The following is a 21892-nucleotide window of genomic DNA, read 5'->3' as shown; positions in this document are numbered from 1 at the left end:
GGCAGAAATAGATTCACAAACACAGAAAAAAGACTTGTGGACACAAAAGGGTTAGGGGAGGCAAGGGTGAACTGGGAGATTAGGACCGACACGTACACACTAACACGCGTGAGAGAGACAGCTCAGGAAACGGCAGCCCACTCCAGTGTTCTTGCCTGGAGAATCCCAGGGATGGGGGAGCCTGGTGGGCTGCCGCCTACGGGGTTGCAGAGTCGGACACGACTGAAGTGACTTAGCAGCAGCAGTGGGAAGCTGCTGTAGAGCACAGGGAGCTCAGCTGGGTGATGTGATGACCTAGAGGGGAGGGACAGGGGACGGGAGGGAGGCTCAAGAGGGAGGGGATGTATGTATACACATGGCTGAGTCACGCTGTTGTACAGCAGGAGCTAACATTACACTGGAAAGCAATTATACTCCAATAAAATTTTTTAATTAATTAAAACTAAATAACTAGGTGAGGAGATAAATAAGACGTGGTATAACCCTAAAATGGAGTATCATCAGTCATAAAAAGGAATTACTACATGATGAACCGCAAACACTCTGCTGAGTAAAAGGAACCAGACATTACAAAACTACGGAAGATTTGGGGGCGTTTATAGGAAATATAGGCTTCTCTGGTAGCTCAGCTGGTAAAGAATCCACCTACAATCCAAGAGACCCTGGTTGAATGGGAAGATCCATTGGAGAAGGGATAGGTTACCCACTCCAGTATTCTTGGGCTTTTCTGGTGGCTTAGCTGGTAAAGAATCCACCTGCAATATGGGAGACCTGGGTTCGAACCCTGGGTTCGGAAGATCCCATGGAGAAGGGAACAGCTACCCACTTCAGTATTTTTGGCCTGGAGAATTCCATGGACTGTATAGTGCCAAAGAATTGATGCTTCTGAACTGTGGTGTTGAAGAAGACACTTGAGAGTCCCTTGGACTGCAAGGAGATCCAACCAGTCAATCCTAAAAGAAATCAATCCTGAATATTCATTAGAAGGACTGATGCTGAAGCTCCAATACTTTGGTCACCTGATGCCAAGAGCCGACTCATTAGAAAAGACCCTAATGCTGGGAAAGATAGAAGGCAGAAGGAAAAGGGGATGACAGGGGATGAGATGGTTGGATGGCATCACCGACTCAATGGACACTGAGTTTGAGCAAGCTCCGGGAGATGGTGAAGGACAGGGAAGCCTGGCATGCTGCAGTCTGTGGGGGTCGCGAAGAGTCGGACACAACTGACTGACTGAACACCAAAAATAGGAAATATCTGTGAAAGGCCAATGTGCAGAGACAGAAAATGGATCATTGACTGTGCCTGGGGCTGGAGGTGCCGGTGGAGAATGACTTGCAGACTGGCAGGAGGAACTTTCCAGGGGATGCAAATATTCTAAAACTGGATTATAGTGACTGCATAACTGTGTACATTTATTAAAAATCATGGAATGTTTGGATGCATAAATTACACCTTCATACAGCTGCTTAAGGAACAAAACAGATACAAGTTAAATAAAAGGGAGGATTAGCTTAAAATTAAGATGGAGGTGATGGATACATGTTAGAGCAGCGAGAATGGGAGGGACTCCCCGAGGGGCTGACAATGCAGAAAACTGAAACACCATCTGGGTGTCCCACAGCATTTATTTATTTACTTTTTAAGACAAAAGACAGGGACTTCCCTGATGGTCCAGTGACTAGGACTCCACACTCCCAATCCAGGGGGCCCAGGTTTGATCCCTGGCCAGGGAACGAGATGCCACATGCCACAATTAAGACTTGGTGCGTTGGTGCAGCTAAATGAATAAATGCTTTTTAAAAAAAAATAAAATCTATTTGTAACTGTTTAAACATTTAATAGGAACCGGAAAAAAAAAAAAGAAGAAGAATCTGAGACTGATAAAAGTACAGAATATTTAATTTTAAGAGTCACTTTACATCTTTAGAGCACTAAGATCAAAAAAGTTTAGCAAAGACTCTGGTCTTGGGAGCAGACTCATCTTACTCATGACTATTTCTGAGACAGACTCCTTGACCAACTGCCCCAACTCTCATTTGCCCATGGGCTTAGCACATAAATAAAATTAAAAACATACAGATCGTGGCGCTCCACTCTTTTGAGCAGGGGAATTTGGGAAACTCGGAGCCAAATCCTCTTTTGCTAACAGCAGAGGGAGAACCCAGGGCTTCCCCGGTGGCTCAGATGGTAAAGAGTTCGCCTGCAATGCAGGAGACCTGGGTTTGATCCCTGAGTTGGGAAGATCCCCGGGAGAAGGAAATCGCAACCCACTCCAATATTCTTGCCTAGAAAAGTTTCATGGACAGAGCAGCCTGGTGAGCTACAGTTCATGGGGTCGCAGAGAGTTGGACACACTGATCAACTAAACACAAAAGCATCAAAAAACCTCCAGTGCAACAAAACTGCAGCTGGGACAGATTCAAAGTTGGTATAGAAGTGAACTGTAATTGTATTAGTCACTCAGTTGTGTTTGATTGTTTGTGACCCCATCCAGGCTCCTCTGTCCATAGGATTCTCCAGGCAAGCATACTGGAGTGGGTTATCATGCCCTCCTCCAGGGGATCTTACAGACCCAGGGATCGAATCTGGGCCTCCTGTTTCACAGGCAGATTCTTCACCATCTGAGCCATCAGGGAGGCCCCCAAGAAGTGAGTACATGCCAGACAAACAAGTTACAGATTGAGCCTTGGTAAGCACTGATGTGCTGAAATGATGCTCTAAATTCTGAAACATCAACTGCTAAAACTCATGACTTTTATAACTGGAAGAAGGAACCACTAACCTTGAAACTAACAGATCCAGAAGGAACTCCTTGAAGGTAACAGGTATAAAGGGCCGCCACAAGTATGAGGGGACTCGTGAATTCACAGGCTGCTACTCATGGATGCTACAGGACTGGGAAGCAGAAGTCCTGAATTCTAAATCTAAAACCTGCCTTCAACACAGTGTATGTCCTTGTCTGTAGGACAATATAATCACAAAAACTGCCTACTTCAAAATTACGCTACCGGTCATCAACTCTACATAACAGGTTGTACAGTAAAAACACCTAAACTTGAATTGCAGAAACATCACTCTTAAGGTTGTACAAACTTGGGCAAGTGACTATACTTCTTAAAGCCTATTTTCTCGTCAGTTCTGTGGTGCTACTCCATTCACTGCTGATACAGAGTTCCCTGGTGGTCCAGTGGTTACGACTCCTCACCTGCTGAGGGTCCAGGTTCGATCCCTGGTCAGGGAACTAAGATCCCACAGGTTGTGCAGCCCAGCCAAAAATGAAAATTTTTAATTAAAAAAAAAATAAAGGATCCACTGCTAAAACATTAAATGAAATGCATGGGATACTCCAAAGACTAACAGCCATATTTCTTTTCCTTTTTTTTTTTTAAAGCAGTTGTACAGATATAAAGGATATTGAAAGAGCACAGGGTCAAAGACTTCAGACAAACGTTATGCCTTGAACTTAACAAAAGTGTTGAAAAAGTAAAAGAGTAAAGCTTTAAATTTTCAGTGAGAAAAAGAGCTACCATTTATTGAGTGTTGACTGCTAAGAATGATATATGCATCATCTAGTGATGAGATGTTTGGACAGCATCTCTGACTCAATGGACATGAACTTGGGCAAACACTGGGAAATAATCCGGGACTGGGAGGCCTGGCATGCTGCAGTCCATGGGGTCACCAAGAATCAGACATGATTTAGCAACTGAAGAACACCAACAACATCTACTTTAACCCTCACAACAATGCTTCATCATGTCAAATTCGGGGATTCGTGAATGTACAGCATATAGACCTTAAACACTGTTTCCTGCCTTTTTAGCACAACAGGACCTAGTGTACATTTCCTTCCTTTTCCTAGACCTAAAGCTGATAGTTTAAAGGGCACAGAAGTTCTGAAATAACATCCTGTGATGTCTGAGTTTTCCAAGACACTCAAGGAGACAGGATCTCGTATTTATCCACATACTATCCGAAAGCAAAAATTAAAAACCAGAGAGGGAAAAAAAAACCCTTTGTTAAAAAACATCTCAGTCTACCTCTCAGGTTGTTTTGTCAAATAAAGCTATCTTAATATTTACAAGCTAAAAATTCAATATTCTTTTAGCTAAACTGGAAGACAAAACTAGGTTGATCACTGCAAACCTATGCTTAAACTATGTACAAACTACATAGCCAGTTTCTAATCTGTTGGATATTCACACAACCCAGAAAACCTGATTAAGTTCTCTAGAAATGAATGAACAGAACAGATTCTGAGCCCACACGTGTATATTTCATCCCCTCGCCAGTGATTATCTCTCAAGTCAACACGATGACCTCGGAAGGTTTCTGCACTAACCAGTACTCGGTCTCCGATTTTGAGTTCTCTCTCTCCTTTCTTGATTGAGCCGGCCTCTGAAAGGTTGGAGATAGATTCGCTGGCGGTTTTCGTAAGGTTGCTGATCTGAGATGTAGCTGAAGGTTCCTTTGCGGTTGGTTGGGATGATTTGTGGGGAATATTTGAGGGGGTGGCTGGAGACGAGGACGCCATGCTGATTCCCGAAGTGGACAGAGACGAAGTCGCCCTGGAAGCGTGAGGCGTCTGCGGGCCATCAGCTTCATCCTCTGCCTGCACCTTCCTCGTCAACTTTGAAGGTCGGGTAAATATCCCCTTTAGAAGCTCACACTGGAAGTACCGAACTCCTGCTACTGAGCCATCATTCTTGCCTATGGGCTCATCCAAAACGATCCCGGCCCACTGGCCTGGTGCAAACTGTGTTTCTCCCAGGAACTGGATAAATCCAGGCTTATTCCCATTCACCCAAACTCGCTCCCCAACTCGAAAGTCATCCACAAACTCCTCTTGTGTCTCAGAGGACAGAGTGCTTGATGCTTTTTCACTGGATATTGTTTTTTCTATTGGAGCAGCAACTGCAAACAGAAGAAAGGATCAGAAAAGATTCAGTTTTATATTTAAGCAGACAACTCCTAAGTTAAGGAAAATAAACTGAGAAGAAGAGTCAAAAGCAACAGAAGTAGCCACAATACTTCAAGAGATACTCTGTTTATCTTTCTTCTTTTTTTTTTTAGCAAGGAGGTAAAAAGACTCTTGAGAGTCCCTTGGACTGCAAGAAGATCCAACCAGTCCATTCTAAAGAAGATCAGCCCTGGGTGTTCTTTGGAAGGAATGATGCTAAAGCTGAAACTCCAGTACTTTGGCCACCTCATGCAAAGAGTTGACTCATTGTAAAAGACTCTGATGCTGGGAGGGACTGGGGGCAGGAGGAGAAGGGGACGACAGAGGATGAGATGGCTGGATGGCATCGCCAACTCGATGGACGTGAGTTTGAGTGAACTCCGGGAGATGGTGATGGACAGGGAGGCCTGGCGTGCTGCCATTCATGGGGTCACAAAGAGTCGGACATGACTGAGCAACTGAACTGAACTGAACTGAACTGAAAAAGTATTAATACTTGATCCATTACTACTGTTTTCAATGCTATCAAAACTCAGTGAGCTGATAAGACTTAATCTTTATTTGAAATTTAGATTGCTGCTAAGTCACTTCAGTCATGTCCAACTCTGTGCGACCCCATAGACGGCAGCCCACCAGGCTCCCCCGTCCCTGGGATTCTCCAGGCAAGAACACTGGAGTGGGTTGCCATTTCCTTCTCCAATGCATGAAAGCGAAAAGTGAAAGTGAAGTTGCTCAGTTGTATCCGACTCTTAGCGACCCCATGGACTGCAGCCTACCAGGCTCCTCCGTCCATGGGATTTTCCAGGCTCAAGAGTACTGGAGAGGGGTGCCATTGCCTTCTCCTGAAATTTAGATTGGAAGAAGTCAAAAACAAGGGGGAAAAATGTAGTCCTTTTCCCAGAATTTATAACATAGGTCTGATTTTATTGTTTCCCCATATTCTGTACAACATGAGTGAACTCAGACCCATTGAAATGGACTCTATTCCCCCATTTGAAAGGTCACCTAAAATTGACAGGACTAGGCCAATAGTCACAACAGAGATTCTCAATTAACTTGAAGGAGGAGATTTAGTGCTGGAGTCCCCACCGTCACTGTTTCAAGACCATTCTTTTGCTAGCAGAGGTGGAAGTCCCAGGAAGGAAGAAAAGAGAGCCAGACTCCCTGTGAAAGCAAGATGACTTTGCAAACTCTGCTGCTGCTAAGTCGATTCAGTCATGTCCGACTCTGTGCGACCCCATAAACGGCAGCCCACCAGGCTCCCCCGTCCCTGGGATTCTCCAGGTAAGAACACTGGAGTGGGTTGCCATTTCCTTGAAAACTCTACCCAGTGGTAAAGACAGAGTTAAGATTTTGCCAGAAATGTGGTATTTCCACTAGGAATACATTCATGCATCCACCCAGCAACCACTGATTAAATATTTAGCGTGAACTGGCAAACAGAGCCTGAATTCTTAATGTCTGCCATTTAACGGGCATATCCTGATCTTAGGACGTTACATGACCCGAGTTTTTTTTAATCTGTAAAGGGGGAAAGTAGTGATATCTGTCTTGATGGTTTTTTTTTTTTAACCCAAAATGAGAATTACATGAAATAATGTATTTATCCATGTTATACATCTTTTTTAGTTCCAACCACTCCAGAACTAGTCCCAGGCACTGTTCTTCACTGGGAGACAAAGCAAAACAGTATAGTCCATGCTTTCATAGAGCTCAGAGTCTAGAGGTAGAGAAGCAGACAGTTAAGAGACACACCAAGCCATTTCAGGTGGTCTAAGTGCTGTGGAAGAGATAACGCCTTTGGGTAGAACAGTCAGGGAAGGCCTCCTGGAGGAGGTGACATCTAGTCTGAGGTCTGATCAGCAGGAATGAATCACACAAAACCTGGGGAGCAGAGTGGCCTGGCTGGCTGAGAGTGGGTACTGAGCATCTGAGCATCTCTTTACCCTACATAGAAAGAGAGACTGGAGTTTCCATTTGTGGAGGGTTTTTATTCTTGTTTTTTTTAGAAGACAGTGGGTGCTCTCAGATAGAACAGATAATAATCTGCCAAAGACAGGGGCTAGTTTATTTTTTTTTAAGAGTTAGTGCTAGCTTTGTACATCAACGTGTCCATGGAGCCTGGTATGCTAGAGTCCATGGGGTGGCAAAGTGTCGGACACAACTGAGCGACTTCACTTTGACTTTCACTTTGTACATCAACAATCATTCTTCAGAGTGTGGCAAGCATGAATTTCTGAAAAACCATCTTCATAAAAGTGTCTTGAATTCCTTGGCAATGACTTCCTTTCAAGCATATAAGTTTTAGTCTTAATAAGCTACTTTAATCTCATGTGTGCCAAGGAAGGCTGGGGAAACCAAGTTGAATTACATATGATCTATGGATTCAAGGACTCTATATGCTAAAAGGTGTGCACAAAAAATATTAAAAGTGAAAAAGACAATTCTAACAGGGGTTAAGTATAACAGTGGATGGCTTCATAGAAGGTTTGGCATTTGAAGGGGTCTTAAAAGAGGAAAGATTTTGGGGAGAAGAAGGGGATGCCAAAATTAGAACTGATTTCCACAAGGCTAAATAGCCCTGAAATAAGTCCATTTCTTCATAATCCTTTGCCTTATTAGTAAAGCTTTCTTTTTATGGCCTCTCTGAAAAGAATCAGGTTTTATCCTGATACATACAATGTAAAGAACTCACCATCTCTAATTAGTCAATACTTACTGAGCTCCTGTTACATGCCAGGAAATTTTCTAGGTGTGTAGATGGAATACAGCAGTGGGGGGAAAAAAACAAACACAAAGATTCCTTTCCTCAAGGAAGCCCAATGAATGTCTTTATGAAAGAATTTGAAAAAACAATGTTGGACTTAATAGATTATGGTGGGCACCTGTCTAGAATGGCTGAAAACCTAAGATTTAGATTTAATAGTACATAAATCACATAAAAAGATGACAAAAGCAAGCATCAGATGTCCTCTCCTCCTGCCTCTCTGATCATTATGGGATATAAGTGGAAATGGTAGAGGAGGAGATGGAGAACAGATGAGAAACAGGTTTCTGCTGCTGCTAAGTCACTTCAGTCGTGTCCGACTCTGTGTGATCCCATAGACGGCAGCCCACCAGGCTCCCCCGTCCCTGGGATTCTCCAGGCAAGAACACTGGAGTGGGTTGCCATTTCCTTCTCCAATGCATGGAAGTGAAAAGTGAAAGTGAAGTCGCTCAGTTGTGTCTGACTCCTAGCGACCCCATGGACTGCAGCCTACCAGGCTCCTCCATCCATGGGATTTGCCAGGCAAGAGTACTGGCGTGGGGTGCCATTGCCTTCTCCAGGTTGCTAAAGATATTCAAAGGCGCAGGTTCATCTATAAACTGGCACAGGCCTCCCTCATGAGCCAGACTTGAGCCACTGTAGTACCTGCTCCCTGATGACAATGGCCAATTTCGGGTCAATGACTGTCATCGTATCTTTTAAGTCTGACTAGTCTTTGCTTTCTCTACATATCCCTAAACCCCGAGGAGAAAGGTCCTGATGGGCTCAGGAAGATACATGGGGAAGAAAACTGAAGAAATACTTTAACACTGTCAGGATCAAATACTGAAGTTAGCTTGACAATTATTTCAGCACCGGTGTACCAGGGGTCCCTAACCTCTGGGCCCAAATGAGTGCCTCCTGTCAGATCAGCAGCAGCGTTAGATTAGGAATAAAGTGCACAATAAACATAATGCACTTGAATCATCCCCAAACCCACCCCCTCCACAAGTTTGTGAAAAAACTGTCTTCCATGAAATCAGTCTCTGGTGCCAAAAAGGTTGGGACCGCTGCCTTACACTGAAGAAATGAAATTAAGATAGACTCTTCATTGAATAAGACTTCTAGAGAGAAAGTTTGGAACTTCCCTGGTGCTCCAGTGGTTAAGACTCCATGCTCCCAATGCAGGGGGCCAGGGTTCAATTCCTGGTCAGGGAACTAGATTCCACATGCCACAACTAAGACCCAGTACAACTAAACAATATATTTTTTAAAAGACTTCTAGATACAAAATTCTATGTCTTTAATTGAAACTTTTTCAAGTATTTTCAAGAATACGAAGTTCTATAAAGACTGTCTTCTTACATTTTTCAAATCAAGACTTTCAAATAGAAGTCTTCATATCGGATTAAACTGTACTTGCTGTTAAAGAGAAACATAAAGTATTACCAGCAGCAGGCGTCTTCAAGGCTGTGCTTCCAGGCTTCAGAATCTTGGTGGGGGCCTTAAGCCCGCTTGGTTTTAGCATACTCATTGTCTTCTGTGTGTCAGAGCTGCTTCTCCTCTGCCTGTTGCCACTATCTTTCCCCAGTCATGGATACAACTGTGGGTGATTCTATAGTGAAGTCAGTCTCTGGGTTAAGTCTGCAAAGAGATAAACAGAAAAAGAAGTTTAGAATCTAGAGAAAGAAAATAGAAACAATTATGGAAAGCAGCTTTCACAACCTAAACTCTCCCTTATGTCTCCACAATGAACATAAGAACCTAGAAAACTCTAGATATCAAAAAGATTGAAGATGCTGGAACTTCCTGGTGGTCCAGTGGCTGAGACTCCACGCCCTCAATGCAGAGCTTGGCGTGGGTTCAATCCTTGGTCAGGGAACTAGATCCCACAAGTTGAAACTAGGAGTTCACAATCTACAACTAAAGATCCCTAAGCAAACAAAAATAAATATTTTTTAAAAGTCTTTTAGAAAAATGAAGATGCTGTTGAAATAGGTTTAAAAGCAATTTACTATCCTAAAGACAGGAAGCTAAGGCTGGTAATATGCTCACTTTTCTTTATAGCATCTAATAATACCAGTTCAGTACACTGCCCAAAAACCACATAACCCATAAAGAGGTTCAGAAAAATGCCCACCAGACTCAACAGAGTTAGCTTTCAGTTTTCACTTCATTCATTTCTATGTTGCTTAAGATTTATGATCACAAGCCTATAATAACTATATATAGATTAATCCACAGAAATATATAATAACTCAATATAAAACCATATATATGTTAAATGAGAGAGGGGGTTCAATGGCAAACTCTGTAAGAAGAAAGCCGTATCTAGAAAGTACTAAAGGAAAATTGTCTTTATTCTGTTTATAGAAACACAATCATCTGATTTAGTCAAGACCAAGTACGAATCTACAACTTTTGGGCTCATGCAAAACTGTAATTTGCTCTTTAAGAGTGAAGGAAGACCTTTGGATTTTGGAATAGGGAAAAATATTTCTAGACATAATACCTAAGAAAACAGAATTCAAAGAGAAAAATGCTATTTACTAACACTCTCTCAAATGTTTGCATTCCGTGCTTTTTTATTTTTTTTTCCTGCTAGTCGAGTTTGGGTGACGAAGCACAGACCTCACTCTCTCTTTTACAAGCAATCCGGAGCATCAGTAAACAACATGGCCAGGGCTGACAGAGGTGCTGCTCTGGCCCCTTCGTCCCTGTGGTGGGTTGAATGGCAGCCTCCCCAAAAGATATATCCATCTGGGAATTCCCTGGTGGCTCAGTGGCACAAGCCTACATTAACTATAGGCTAACACTAACTATATTAGCCTATATTAATGGTGGGACTCCATGCTCTCACTGCCGAAGGCCCGGGTTTGATCCCTGGTTGGGGAACTAAGATCCCACAAGCCATGAGGCTAAAAAAAAGGAAAGGAAAATCTGTTGATCAAAAGAGATATCCATCTGGAATCTGTGAACAGACCTTGAGGTGAGCGCCTCCTGGGTGACCTGCATGCCCTAAACCTGAGGACCAGTGTCCTAATTAGAAGAGAAGAGCACAGAGGAGACAGCCAGGTGAAGATGGAGGCAGGGATTACAGCCGAGTGTCTACAAGCCAAGGGTGGCCAGCAGCCACAGAAAGCTAAGAGAAAAGCCTGAGATGGATTCCCTGAGATGGATTCTCCCTCAGAGCTCCAGAAGGAACCTACCCTGGCGACACCATGGTTTCGGACATTTGGCCTCCAGAGCTGTGACAGAACAGATTTAAGCCACCAGGTTGGTGGTTGCTTGCTATGGCAGACGGAAACTAATACAGCCATGTATGTTTTTCTGTTCAAAGCTAATCAGACTGAATGGAAATCAAGCCAAGACAGGAGCGTCATTAGGTTCACTCTGCAGACTTCCCATGGTTCTCAAGAGGGTTCAAAATGTCACAAAAGTGGCTTTTTTTTTTTAAGTCAAAGGTAAATTGTGTGGTTTGGGAGAAGATTGTGATTAACAGATACAGAACTGCTGTGAATCTGAAGACGGTGATTGCCTATTCTGACTATTAATACAGAATTCCCAGGTTCCTTAGTATCACCACCACCACCACCGCTGCCAGGACCGTGGCAGTGGGCTGGGAGTCTCTGCACCAGGTCGGGTGGTTCTGACTCAGATTTGAAACCATGTGCTTTACTGCTAGATCCTCACCACCCACAGTCGGTCAGATGCAAGCAGAGGTACCTGCTCCTGCTCCTGCCTTAGACAGATGGAAGGGTTTGGCTGAGTCTCCTCTAGCCCAGGGGTCTCCAACCCACCAGGACACAGACTGGTTCCTCTGAGGAACCAGGCTGCACAGGAGGTGAGCAGCGGGTGAGCAAGTGAAGCTTCATCTGTATTAACAGCCGCTCCCCATTGCTCATATTACCTCCTGAGCTTAGGAAAACAAGCTCAGGGTTCCCACTGATTCTGCATTATGGTGAACTAATTATTCAATTATATATCACAACGTCATAATAATAAAGTGCACAATAAATGGAATGCACTTGAATCATCCTGAAACTATCTCCCACCCCAACCCGCTCCCTGGAAAAATTCTTCCATGAAACTGGTCCCTGGTGCCAAAAAGCTTGTTTGCACGTGCAAAAATGTTTGAGGAGGATGGGGATAAGCTAAGTGCAGAGAGTACCAAGAGGTCTGTGTCTTGCCAACTCTTCACCCTGGTCCAACATCATAAAGTGATGACGATCAGGTAGGGAAGGACAGAACAGATGGAGGAGGCACAAAAGTCCTGGAAAAGCTATTATAGTGTTAAGAAGAGAGGATGAAGTACTCCTTAAAATATTTCACTCAGGCGCAACAGTGAATTCTTGAGCTCACATCAAGCGCTCCTCCCTAAAGAGAAATTCTGAAAACCTCCACAGTAAGTGACTAGGTCAGCCTCAGCCAGTTTCAAACCTTGCAGCTCAACACTCTAAGCTCACAAAACGCTGCCCCCTAAAAGCCTTGACCCAAGAAACAGAGGCGTGTTTTTATCAGGAACCTAAGAATGGTCATAAACTCGGGGTCTTTTAGTCTTCTGTTGTCTGATCTTTGTGCCTCTGGCTCTCAGTCCATCTGAGCCACTTGAATCCCAAAGCAGGGGAACTGTGACCAAGATTTAATGAAGGAGAAAAATCTATGTCTCAATAAGAGAATTAGGAGGAACATCACCAATGTTGGCTTTTAAATCTTCCAATTTAGGTTTCTTTTTCATGCATTATTAATGAATGCCATGTCAGGCTTGCTTTTGGGGAAAAAAGTCAATTCACTGAGAAAGAAAAGATCAAAGTTCTTGGTCATGGTACCCACAAAATGTAATGACCCAGAAACAATTGCTCTGCACAATGTTTCAAGGTCAGTCAATGTCATACTGAAATGAATCAATTCTAAAACACATGCAAAAAGAAGAGAGATGTACTTGCCTCACTAATACATTGAGAATATTTGAAATTCTGATGCTTATGGTCACTTAATCAAGAAATTTGGATCTAAGGTAAGACCCCCTCTACCCTCCCAACATGTGAAGACCACAACACCAGAATATTATCATTTAGCAATAAATGTTATCCTTATTATTGCAGTTGAGCCTTATAATACTATGACGTGTGTGTATGCGTGCTCAGTCATGTTCCACTCTTTTGAGACCCCATGGACGGCAGGCCCACGAGGCTCCTCTGTACACGGGATTTTCCAGGCATGAGTACTGGAGCAGGTTGCCATTTCCTACTCCAGGGGATCTTCCCGAACCAACGATGAAACCCTTGTCTCCTATATTGCCTGCATTGGCAGGAGGATCCCTTATTGCTGAGGCACCTGGGAAGCCCAGTTATTTTCTTTTTTTTTTTAATTTATTTATTTTGGCTGCGCTGGGTCTTAGTTGCAGCTCGAGGGATCTTTGTTGCAGCACATGGGATCTAGTTCCCCAACTGGGGAACTATGGTTACTCAGACTTTGTATCCTGCAGCTATTTCCTTAAAAATGAATCATGTGAGCCTGTCACTTCAAGGAAAACAACTATTTGTTGACAAATAAAATTCAAGTTATTCACACATCCTCTGTGAACCTGAGAGTGTCTCAATACTACAGGTTTTTCTCATGAGATAGACAATACTAACAAATATAATTATATTGTATAAATGAAATGTGCCAATATTTGCAAGATCTCATAACTCAGTCAATTTTTTTCCAACCAACAATGTATAATATTACAAAATCACATTCATTCAAAGCACAAATTAGACCAGTGGATTTTTATGTAATGATAGAAGTTCATTCATACAGTTTGAGATTTCACCTTTAAGAAACTACAACCTATCAAGTTTTTGGAGAAGTATTAAAAGAAAAAAATCCATACGTACCTGAAAATGCTTTGCCTTTCCTATAAATCTGGGTAAGGCCAATTTTATTCATAGACTTCAACCAAAATAACGTATCACTACAGTTCAAATGCAGGAGTTGTCTTTTACTAAGCTTGTCTTCTGTTAAAGCCAGTCATTTAGAGATTGGCAAGAATGTGAAACAATGCCATCTTGTCATTCATTCTTTTTTTACTTTAGAAAATAGTTATTTTTCATTAAAGACATATAACATGTTAGTGGGCTTATTATTTCTGCTGCTGCTGCTAAGTTGCTTCAGTCGTGTCCGACTCTGTGCGACCCCATTGACGGAAGCCCACCAGGCTCCCCCGTCCCTGGGATTCTCCAGGCAAGAACACTGGAGTGGGTTGCCACTTCCTTCTCCAGTTATTTCTAATGATTAATAAATATTAATAAATATTTATTTAAAATATTTTGTTTTAATTTCTAATATGGGAAATATCAAAAGATAAAACCAATATAAATGAAAACTCTTTGGAGACCTCAATTATTTTTAAGGATGTACAGGGGTCCTGAGGAAAAAAACATTTGAGAACTGCTACTGTAAGCATTTTTGCTTTACATTTTGAGCCACAGAGGGCTTCCCAGTTCCAAAGGGCTTCCAGAAGCATGTGCTTCTCTTTCAGATCATTTTTAGATCTGGAAGTCAAGTTAACAAGTACAGGGTTTACTACTGTATTACCTGCATTATTACAGCACTGTGCTAGGGGCTGAGTGATGGAAGAAGCCTGAACCTGCAATCTATACAAGACCAGATGTAGGTACGGAAAGCAACGTGAACACAATGACACATTGACATTGGGGTATCTGTATACATAAGACGGACATTTCTCTAAGGCAGACATCAGATGGAATGGAGCTATCAGCACTTTTCAAAATGTGCAGCGGCAGCAGCATCTCCTGGGAACTTGCTAGAAATGCAAATTATTTGGGATCTTCCCCAAACCTACTGAAACGAACTCTAGGGGTGGGGCCGGCTATCTGCATTCCAAGCCTTTCAGATAGTTCTGAGGCTAACGTCTGAGAAACACTGCTGAACAACTGATAAGATCAGAGGTTCATTTTCTCAATTACACACACATGAATCACCCACGTGATCGATTTGGCAACTATCCCTACAGAAGTCTTGGTGCTTTCACTCGATGCTTTTGTTTCAGCTTTTTCACTCAGTCTTGAAAGCACTTTCCAAGCCTGGTAGTTTGGTGGTTCAGTTGCTAGGTGGTGTCCAACTCTGCAACAACCCCCTGGACTGTAGCCCACTAGGCTGCTCTGTCCATGGATTTCCCAGGCAAGAACACTGGAGAGGGCTGCCACTTCTTTCTCTATTTCCAAGCCTACTTATTTTCATCTGCTGAAACCCTACGCAAGGGCCAGATAGGGATGCAGCTGCCCCACAAAACCTTTCACCAATGAAAATGTGTTCATCCTTCAGTCTCCCATAGAACTAAGTCTGTATCTCTTTCCTATCACCTGGCACACCGAGCTGGGTCTATATGGCCATAGGGTCTGTGTGTGTATGTGTTTAGACATTAGACTCTCTGAGACCCCATGGACTACAGCCCGCCAGACTCTGTCCATAGAATTTTCTAGGCAAGAATACTGGAGCAGGTTGCCATTTCCTACTCCAGGGGATCTTTCCGACCAGGCAACGAACTTGTATCCCTAGCGTTTCCTTCACTGGCAGGCAGATGCTTTACCACTGAGCCACCTATGAAGCCCCCTAGAGATTCTACCAGATTAAACACACCCTGGGGGGGGATGAAACCGTATTTTAGTCATCTTTATATCCCTAGTTGTACTTTATAAACAAAGCTGACTATACAAAAATGAGAAAAATACTCTGAATTGTTTAAATGAGTTAACAAACCAGTTGGGACGTACCCAATATTTTAAAAAGTTATTTTTGGTGCTTGCTACAGGTGACAGAACAACATATAACACAGGCCCAAGCTCAAGAATTTACGATGCAGTTGGAGAGAAAAGACCCACAAATATATAATAATTAAAAATAAAATGCCACTCATGAGAAATACCAAACTATGGGATGTGATGGTCCTAAAAGTGTCTTAGAAGATGCAAAGGTGGAGTGGACTGTGCAGAGAGAAAAGACTTCAGGGACAAGGCAGAATTTGAGGGGGTGGCGGTCAGCAACAGTGTTGGACAGGTGTTGGCCGTCAGGATTTTTTTTTTTTTTTAAGGCAGAGAGAAACAATTTCAGAAAAGAAACGAGGGAGGAAGAAAGGTATGGAGCGTGTGAATAAGATGCTCAGTATGGCAAACCTTAGAAGATTCTTGTAAGAAATCAATTTAGAGAGTTAAATAGGAAAGAGACTTGAAAGAGTTTTAGAGGAAATTCCTTGGTGATCCAGTGGTTAGGACTCAGATTTCACTGCTGTGGCCTGGGTTCAGTCCCTGGTTGGGGAACTAAGATCCCACAAGCCACGAAGTGCGGCAGGGTAGGGCAGGGGGATTCTCTTTTTTTAATCTACTGGTCCAAAGATTAAAGATCTTTGGGAAAGACTAGAGATCTCTTCAAGAAAATTAGAGATACCAAGGGAACATTTTATGCAAAGATGGGCTCGATAAAGGACAAAAATGGTATGGACCTAACAGAAGCAGAAGATATTAAGAAGAGGTGGCAAGAATACACAGAAGAATTGTACAAAAAAGAGCTTCACGACCCAGGTAATCACGATGGTGTGATCACTCACCTAGAGCCAGACATCCTGGAATGTGAAGTCAAGTGGGCCTTAGAAAGCATCACTACAAACAAAGTTAGTGGAGGTGATGGAATTCCAGTGGAGCTATTTCAAATCCTGAAAGATGATGCTGTGAAAGTGCTGCACTCAATATGCCAGCAAATTTGGAAAACTCATCAGTGGCCACAGGACTGGAAAAGGTCCGTTTTCATTCCAATCCCAAAGAAAGGCAAAGCCAAAGAATGCTCAAACTACCACAATATTGCACTCATCTCACACACTAGTAAAGTAATACTCAAAATTCTCCAAGCCAGGCTTCAGCAATACGTGAATCGTGAACTTCCTGATGTTCAAGCTGGTTTTAGAAAAGGCAGAGGAACCAGAGATCAAATTGCCAACATCTGCTGGATCATCGAAAAAGAGAGTTCCAGAAAAACATCTGTTTCTGCTTTATTGACTATGCCAAAGCCTTTGACTGTGTGGATCACAATAAACTGTGGAAAATTCTGAAAGAGATGGGAATACCAGACCACCTGACCTGCCTCTTGAGAAATCTATATGCAGGTCAGGAAGCAACAGTTAGAACTGGACATGGAACAACAGACTGGTTCCAAATAGGACAAGGAGTACGTCAAGGCTGTATATTGTCACCCTGCTTATTTAACTTAAATGCAGAGTACATCATGAGAAACGCTGGGCTGGAGGAAGCACAAGCTGGAATCAAGATTGCCAGGAGAAATATCAATAACCTCAGATATGCAGATCATACCTTATGGCAGAAAGTGAAGAGGAACTAAAAAGCCTCTTGATGAAAGTGAAAGAGGAGAGTGAAAAAGTTGGCTTAAAGCTCAACATTCAGAAAACTAAGATCATGGCATCTGGTCCCATCACTTCATGGGAAATAGATGGGGAAACAGTGGAAACAGTGGCAGACTTTATTTTGGGGGGCTCCAAAATCACTACAGATGGTGACTGCAGCCATGAAATTAAAAGACACTTACTCCTTGGAAGGAAAGTTATGAACAACCTAGACAGCATATTGAAAAGCAGAGATATTACTTTGCCAACAAAGGTCCATCTAGTCAAGGCTATGGTTTTTCCTGTGGTCATGTATGGATGTGAGAGTTGGACTGTGAAGAAAGCTGAGTGCCGAAGAATTGATGCTTTTGAACTGTGGTGTTGGAGAAGACTCTTGAGAGTCCCTTGGACTGCAAGGAGATCCAACCAGTCCATTCTAAAGGAGATCAGTCCTGGGTGTTCATTGGAAGGACTGATGCTGAAGCTGAAACTGCAATACGTTGGCCACCTCATGACTCATTGGAAAAGACCCTGATGCTGGGAGGGATTGGGGGCAGGAGGAGAAGGGGACGACAGAGGATGAGATGGTTGGATGGCATCACCGACTCAATGGACATGAGTTTGAGTGAACTCCGGGAGTTGGTGATGGACAGGCCTGGCGTGCTGCGATTCATGGGGTCGCAAAGAGTCGGACACTTCTGAGCGACTGAACTGAACTGAACTGACTGAACTGGTCCAAAACGAAAAGATGTCTACAGTTTCCCTTCAGGCCTTACATTTATTTCATTTGTTCCTTTCATTATCTTAACCTAACCACCATTACCAAGCAAAGATTTTAACTGACAGTTGGCAACCTCTTTTCCAGGGACATGTCGAATTTTCATTCATTCCAGCCATGGGTGCTGGTAACAGATCGGGGCTGGCTGCTGAGACAGGTCTTAATCAGCAGGGAAGAACCATGAGCATCAAAAGACAATGATTAAACTGCAAACATAAAGAAAGCTTCTCATCTAAAACCCTTCGGATAATACCTTAGCCAGGATAAACTTGGGAGAGGCTATAAAGATTAGTATCACTGAATACAAATGACAAATTCCAGACTTTACTACTTTACACACTGCAGGAGGGGAGGGGGATCAGATATTTCACAAGCTACTGTGGCTTGATAAACTTTTGGTTTCTTACCACAAGCTGCTCACCCTAGTTTATAAGTCTAGCAGGAAGCTAAATACTCTAGGTCTGTACTCTCCAATACAGTAGCCACTAGCCACCTGCACTGTTTAAATTCTTTTAAAATGAAATCAAGTTAAAAATTCAGTTCCTCCGTCACACCAGCCACATTTCAAGTGCTCGACAGCCTCAATGCAACATGCAGAATAATTTCCAGCGCCATTAAGTTCTATCGGCACTGCTGTAGAACCACCTCCATCCAAGGACCATCTATGTGCCAAATAGTGTCCTTCAAAGTAACCACCTGAGGAAACACTAAGTTTATTTGAATAATACTGCTTTGGTCAAAAATATTTTTAACTCTTCATTTAGAAATAACTTTAGAGACAGTTTTTAAGTTGCACCTTAATAGTGACCCAAGGCAATAGCGACCAACCATCTCAATGGCTCAATACTCTTCGTTGGACTTGGCTCTTAAAATTACGACTAGCTGTTTCCAAAACTTGAACCCAAAAACCTCAAAAATACAATGATGTGCAATTACTGAACAGAGCAAAAATGTATCCAAGGCACATGGGCCAATTCCAAGAGTTCCAAAAAGGGTTTATGAACGGCTTATCACTATAATTAGTGAACAACGCCTCCCTAGATGAAACAACTGAAGTTCTGGTGTATTTTTTTCATTTATTTTTAAGTCTGTCACATTATTTTATTATCCCACTTTCCAAACTATAATATTGCAACACATACCACACACCAACCCCCAGAACCTTTTATTTATACCACTGAATGATGCCATGGTTCTAATATTTTTTCAAGCTAAAAACCATTTGTAAAATGTTTGTCTCTAGAACTTAACAGCTCACTTCTGAACAGTTAACAATAGCTACTATTTTGCTTGTATGCTTCTCAAACTCCAGACAGAGAAGAGAGATCTACTTCTGAGAACCAACTATGCAGCGGGGAGAAGGGCCCCAGGACACAGGCGGCTCAGCTGCAGAGTCCCTTGCGCCTCCCTCCTCACCGAAAGGTTTACATTTCCACCTAAAAACAGGAATCACTGTCGTCAAACATCAACACCAGAAGAACAGTTTTGTTTTGTTTCTGTGTAACCTACAGGTTTATTTTAAGAAGACAAAAAAGCCAGGCCTGAAATACACAAAAATTTTGAACTAGGTTAATAACCTGTGTTTGTGATTAACTCCAAGATCTGATCTAGATAATAAATACAAAAGGACAAGATATTTATTTCAGGGAAGCAAATAACCTTACAAGACCTAGCCTCTTTGGAATTTCTACAAAAGAAGTGTAGTATTGTATTTCTTGAGAATGTCAGCTTTACCTAAAGGTGGGATTTCAGAAAGAAGGGCTATTCTTCCACCCAACAAAAAAGAAATGTCTTCTACCCTCTATGAAGTCAAGGATTCCTATCCATTTGTCTAGTGTGTTAGATACTGGAAAATATCAGCAACTGGGGAAGTTTCACGAGATGAAAACAATGCCAGGACATAGACAGCATCTCAAATACCAGCTATTACTATTTCTAAGAATCCAAGCACCCCACTTTCCTCTCAAATAGAACCTCTCTCACTGCACATTACTGGACAGGAAATTACATACAAATCAGTCTCCCATTCTAAACAAGCAAGTTTTCAGAGGTTAAAGATACAGTTCAAGCTATAGCCTTCTCCAAACACAGAAAGAATTGCTGTAGTTCTTCCTTTTAGTAAGCAATTTAATAAGCAATCACTTATCACCTGCCTCGTAAATGTAAGAATATTGAAAACATCCAGATAAAAACATTTTTTTTACTATAGTAAGGACAGTGGGTTAGTTATCAGGACTTTGAAAGGGAAAGAAAAAAAAAAAAGACCCAGTAATGAAGCCCAAGTTTAAAGGTGACTCTACTGCCATCTAATACTTTATACAAGACACAGAGAGCTGGTACTGCTCCAACCGCCCCAGCAAACTGCCACAGTGCCATTTCAAGATGCCTCTGGGGACTTCTCTGGTGGCTCAGTGGTACAGAATCCACCTGTCAAGGCAGGGGACATGGGTTCGATCCCTGGTTTGGGAAGATCCCACATGTAGTGGGACAGCTGGGTCCATGCACCACAACTGCTGAGTCCACATGCCCCAGCTACCAAAGCCCATGTGCCTAGAGTCCATGCTCTGCAACAAGAGAAGCCACGGCAATGAGAAGCCCGCACACCAACAAGAGTAGCTCCTGCTTTCTGCAACTGGAGGAGGCCTGCACACAGAAATGAAGACCCAGCACAGCCATAAGTAAGTAAAAATAAATAAATAAATCTTTTTAAAAAAGACCCTCTGGGATCACCCCCCTGTACCCATCTGCAAACACCCACTACCATTCGGACTCCATCCCGGTTAACCCTTCCACGAAAGAGGTCTTGCAAAGCAAACAAAAATTCAAAAGTTAAAGATTCAGTTCTCCCTACGTTAGAATACACGCTGAAAGCACAGAAATGTTTACAACCGTGAACAGTGACCTAAAGCAGTTAAACAGGGGTTCCATATTGTACCCATAGATAAAACTGACTTCAAACTGGTGATTTCGGGGGTCTACAACCTACATGTACAGGACGACTCATTTCAAAAAGTTGTCTTGGGACTTCCCTAGTGGTCCAGTGGTTGAGACTCTGTGTTTCCAATGCAGAAGGGCAGGGTTCGATCCCTGATTAGGGAACTAGATCCCACGTGCCACAACTAAGATTCAGCAGTCAAATAATTAAAAAATAAAAAGTTGTGTTAAAGACATCCCAGTCCAAGAGACTCATCCAGCACATTTGGAAGGGAACACACCAAGTGAAGCTAAGAAAGGGCTCCTAGTCTCAAAGAATAAGTGTTTTGAGACTCTAGGTTGTATGTGTTTAGGAAAATAGGGCCATGTGACCGTTACAGAGGGGAAAAAATAGAGAACACAGAGAACAATCCTTTAAAAAGAGGTCTAATCCAGAAACTGGGATGTTGAGTCTCTCAGATACTGACATGCTTTGCAGGGAGAAAAATGACAACAGCGACAGAATTTTGGCCACGTGATCTTTCAATTCAAACTCACGGAACCAAACTTAGAGAAAGGGTCCAATATCTACTTAAATAAAAAACAGCTGGGGGAGGGGCTTCCTTGGAGGTCCAGTGATTAAGACTCTGAGCTCCCACTGTAGAGGGCACAGGTTCGATTCCTGGGGTGCAGCAACAACAAAAAAAGACAATTTTAAAAAAATAGGAGGGGTTAATTTATCAAGTGCTTAACACCCAACACACAGGAACACAGTTTCCTGAAGTTTTTGTCTGTTTAAAGAAAGACATTCTTTAGAAAATTCTATTATGTATTAACCCTCAGAGACTAGATTTCTGGGTATCTATGTGGACCAACACTTTTTCTTCCAACTCCAACTAAAACATGTTCAAAGAGCAAAGCGATACATTCAAAACCAAATGATGACAACTTCTCGATTGTGATATATCAGAATTCAGGCCTCCGGGTCATAAATAATTCATACCACTAACAAATAAGTCTAATCATTTCAAACTATTACTTGGCTGGTGCTATAGATATATTTCCACAGAACAAAAATTGTTATGTTTATTTGCA

At 42.5% G+C, this 21892-nt stretch overlaps 1 protein-coding gene across 15 annotated transcripts in view; it reads right to left on the bottom strand.

Annotated features, from left to right (window-relative positions):
* The window catches only part of CLIP1 (CAP-Gly domain containing linker protein 1), a 116780-nt gene that overhangs the window by 74678 nt on the left and 20210 nt on the right, over positions 1 to 21892 (bottom strand). For all 15 annotated transcript variants that reach the window (XR_009491067.1, XM_059876358.1, XM_059876355.1 and 12 more), the window contains exons 2-3: positions 9159 to 9353; positions 4346 to 4917 (exon numbers count right to left, since the gene is read on the bottom strand). Coding sequence is in view for 14 of the 15 variants with exons in the window: in XM_059876358.1 (XP_059732341.1) it covers positions 4346 to 4917; positions 9159 to 9243 (657 nt within the window). In the remaining variant the exon portion in view is untranslated. The remainder of the gene's footprint in view (positions 1 to 4345; positions 4918 to 9158; positions 9354 to 21892) is intronic.

This window comes from Bos taurus, chromosome 17 (genome assembly GCF_002263795.3).
Source record: "Bos taurus isolate L1 Dominette 01449 registration number 42190680 breed Hereford chromosome 17, ARS-UCD2.0, whole genome shotgun sequence".
NCBI lineage: Eukaryota > Metazoa > Chordata > Mammalia > Artiodactyla > Bovidae > Bos > Bos taurus.
The sequence above is the reverse complement of the archived record's forward strand: the minus strand, read 5'-3'. Positions and strand labels throughout refer to the sequence as shown.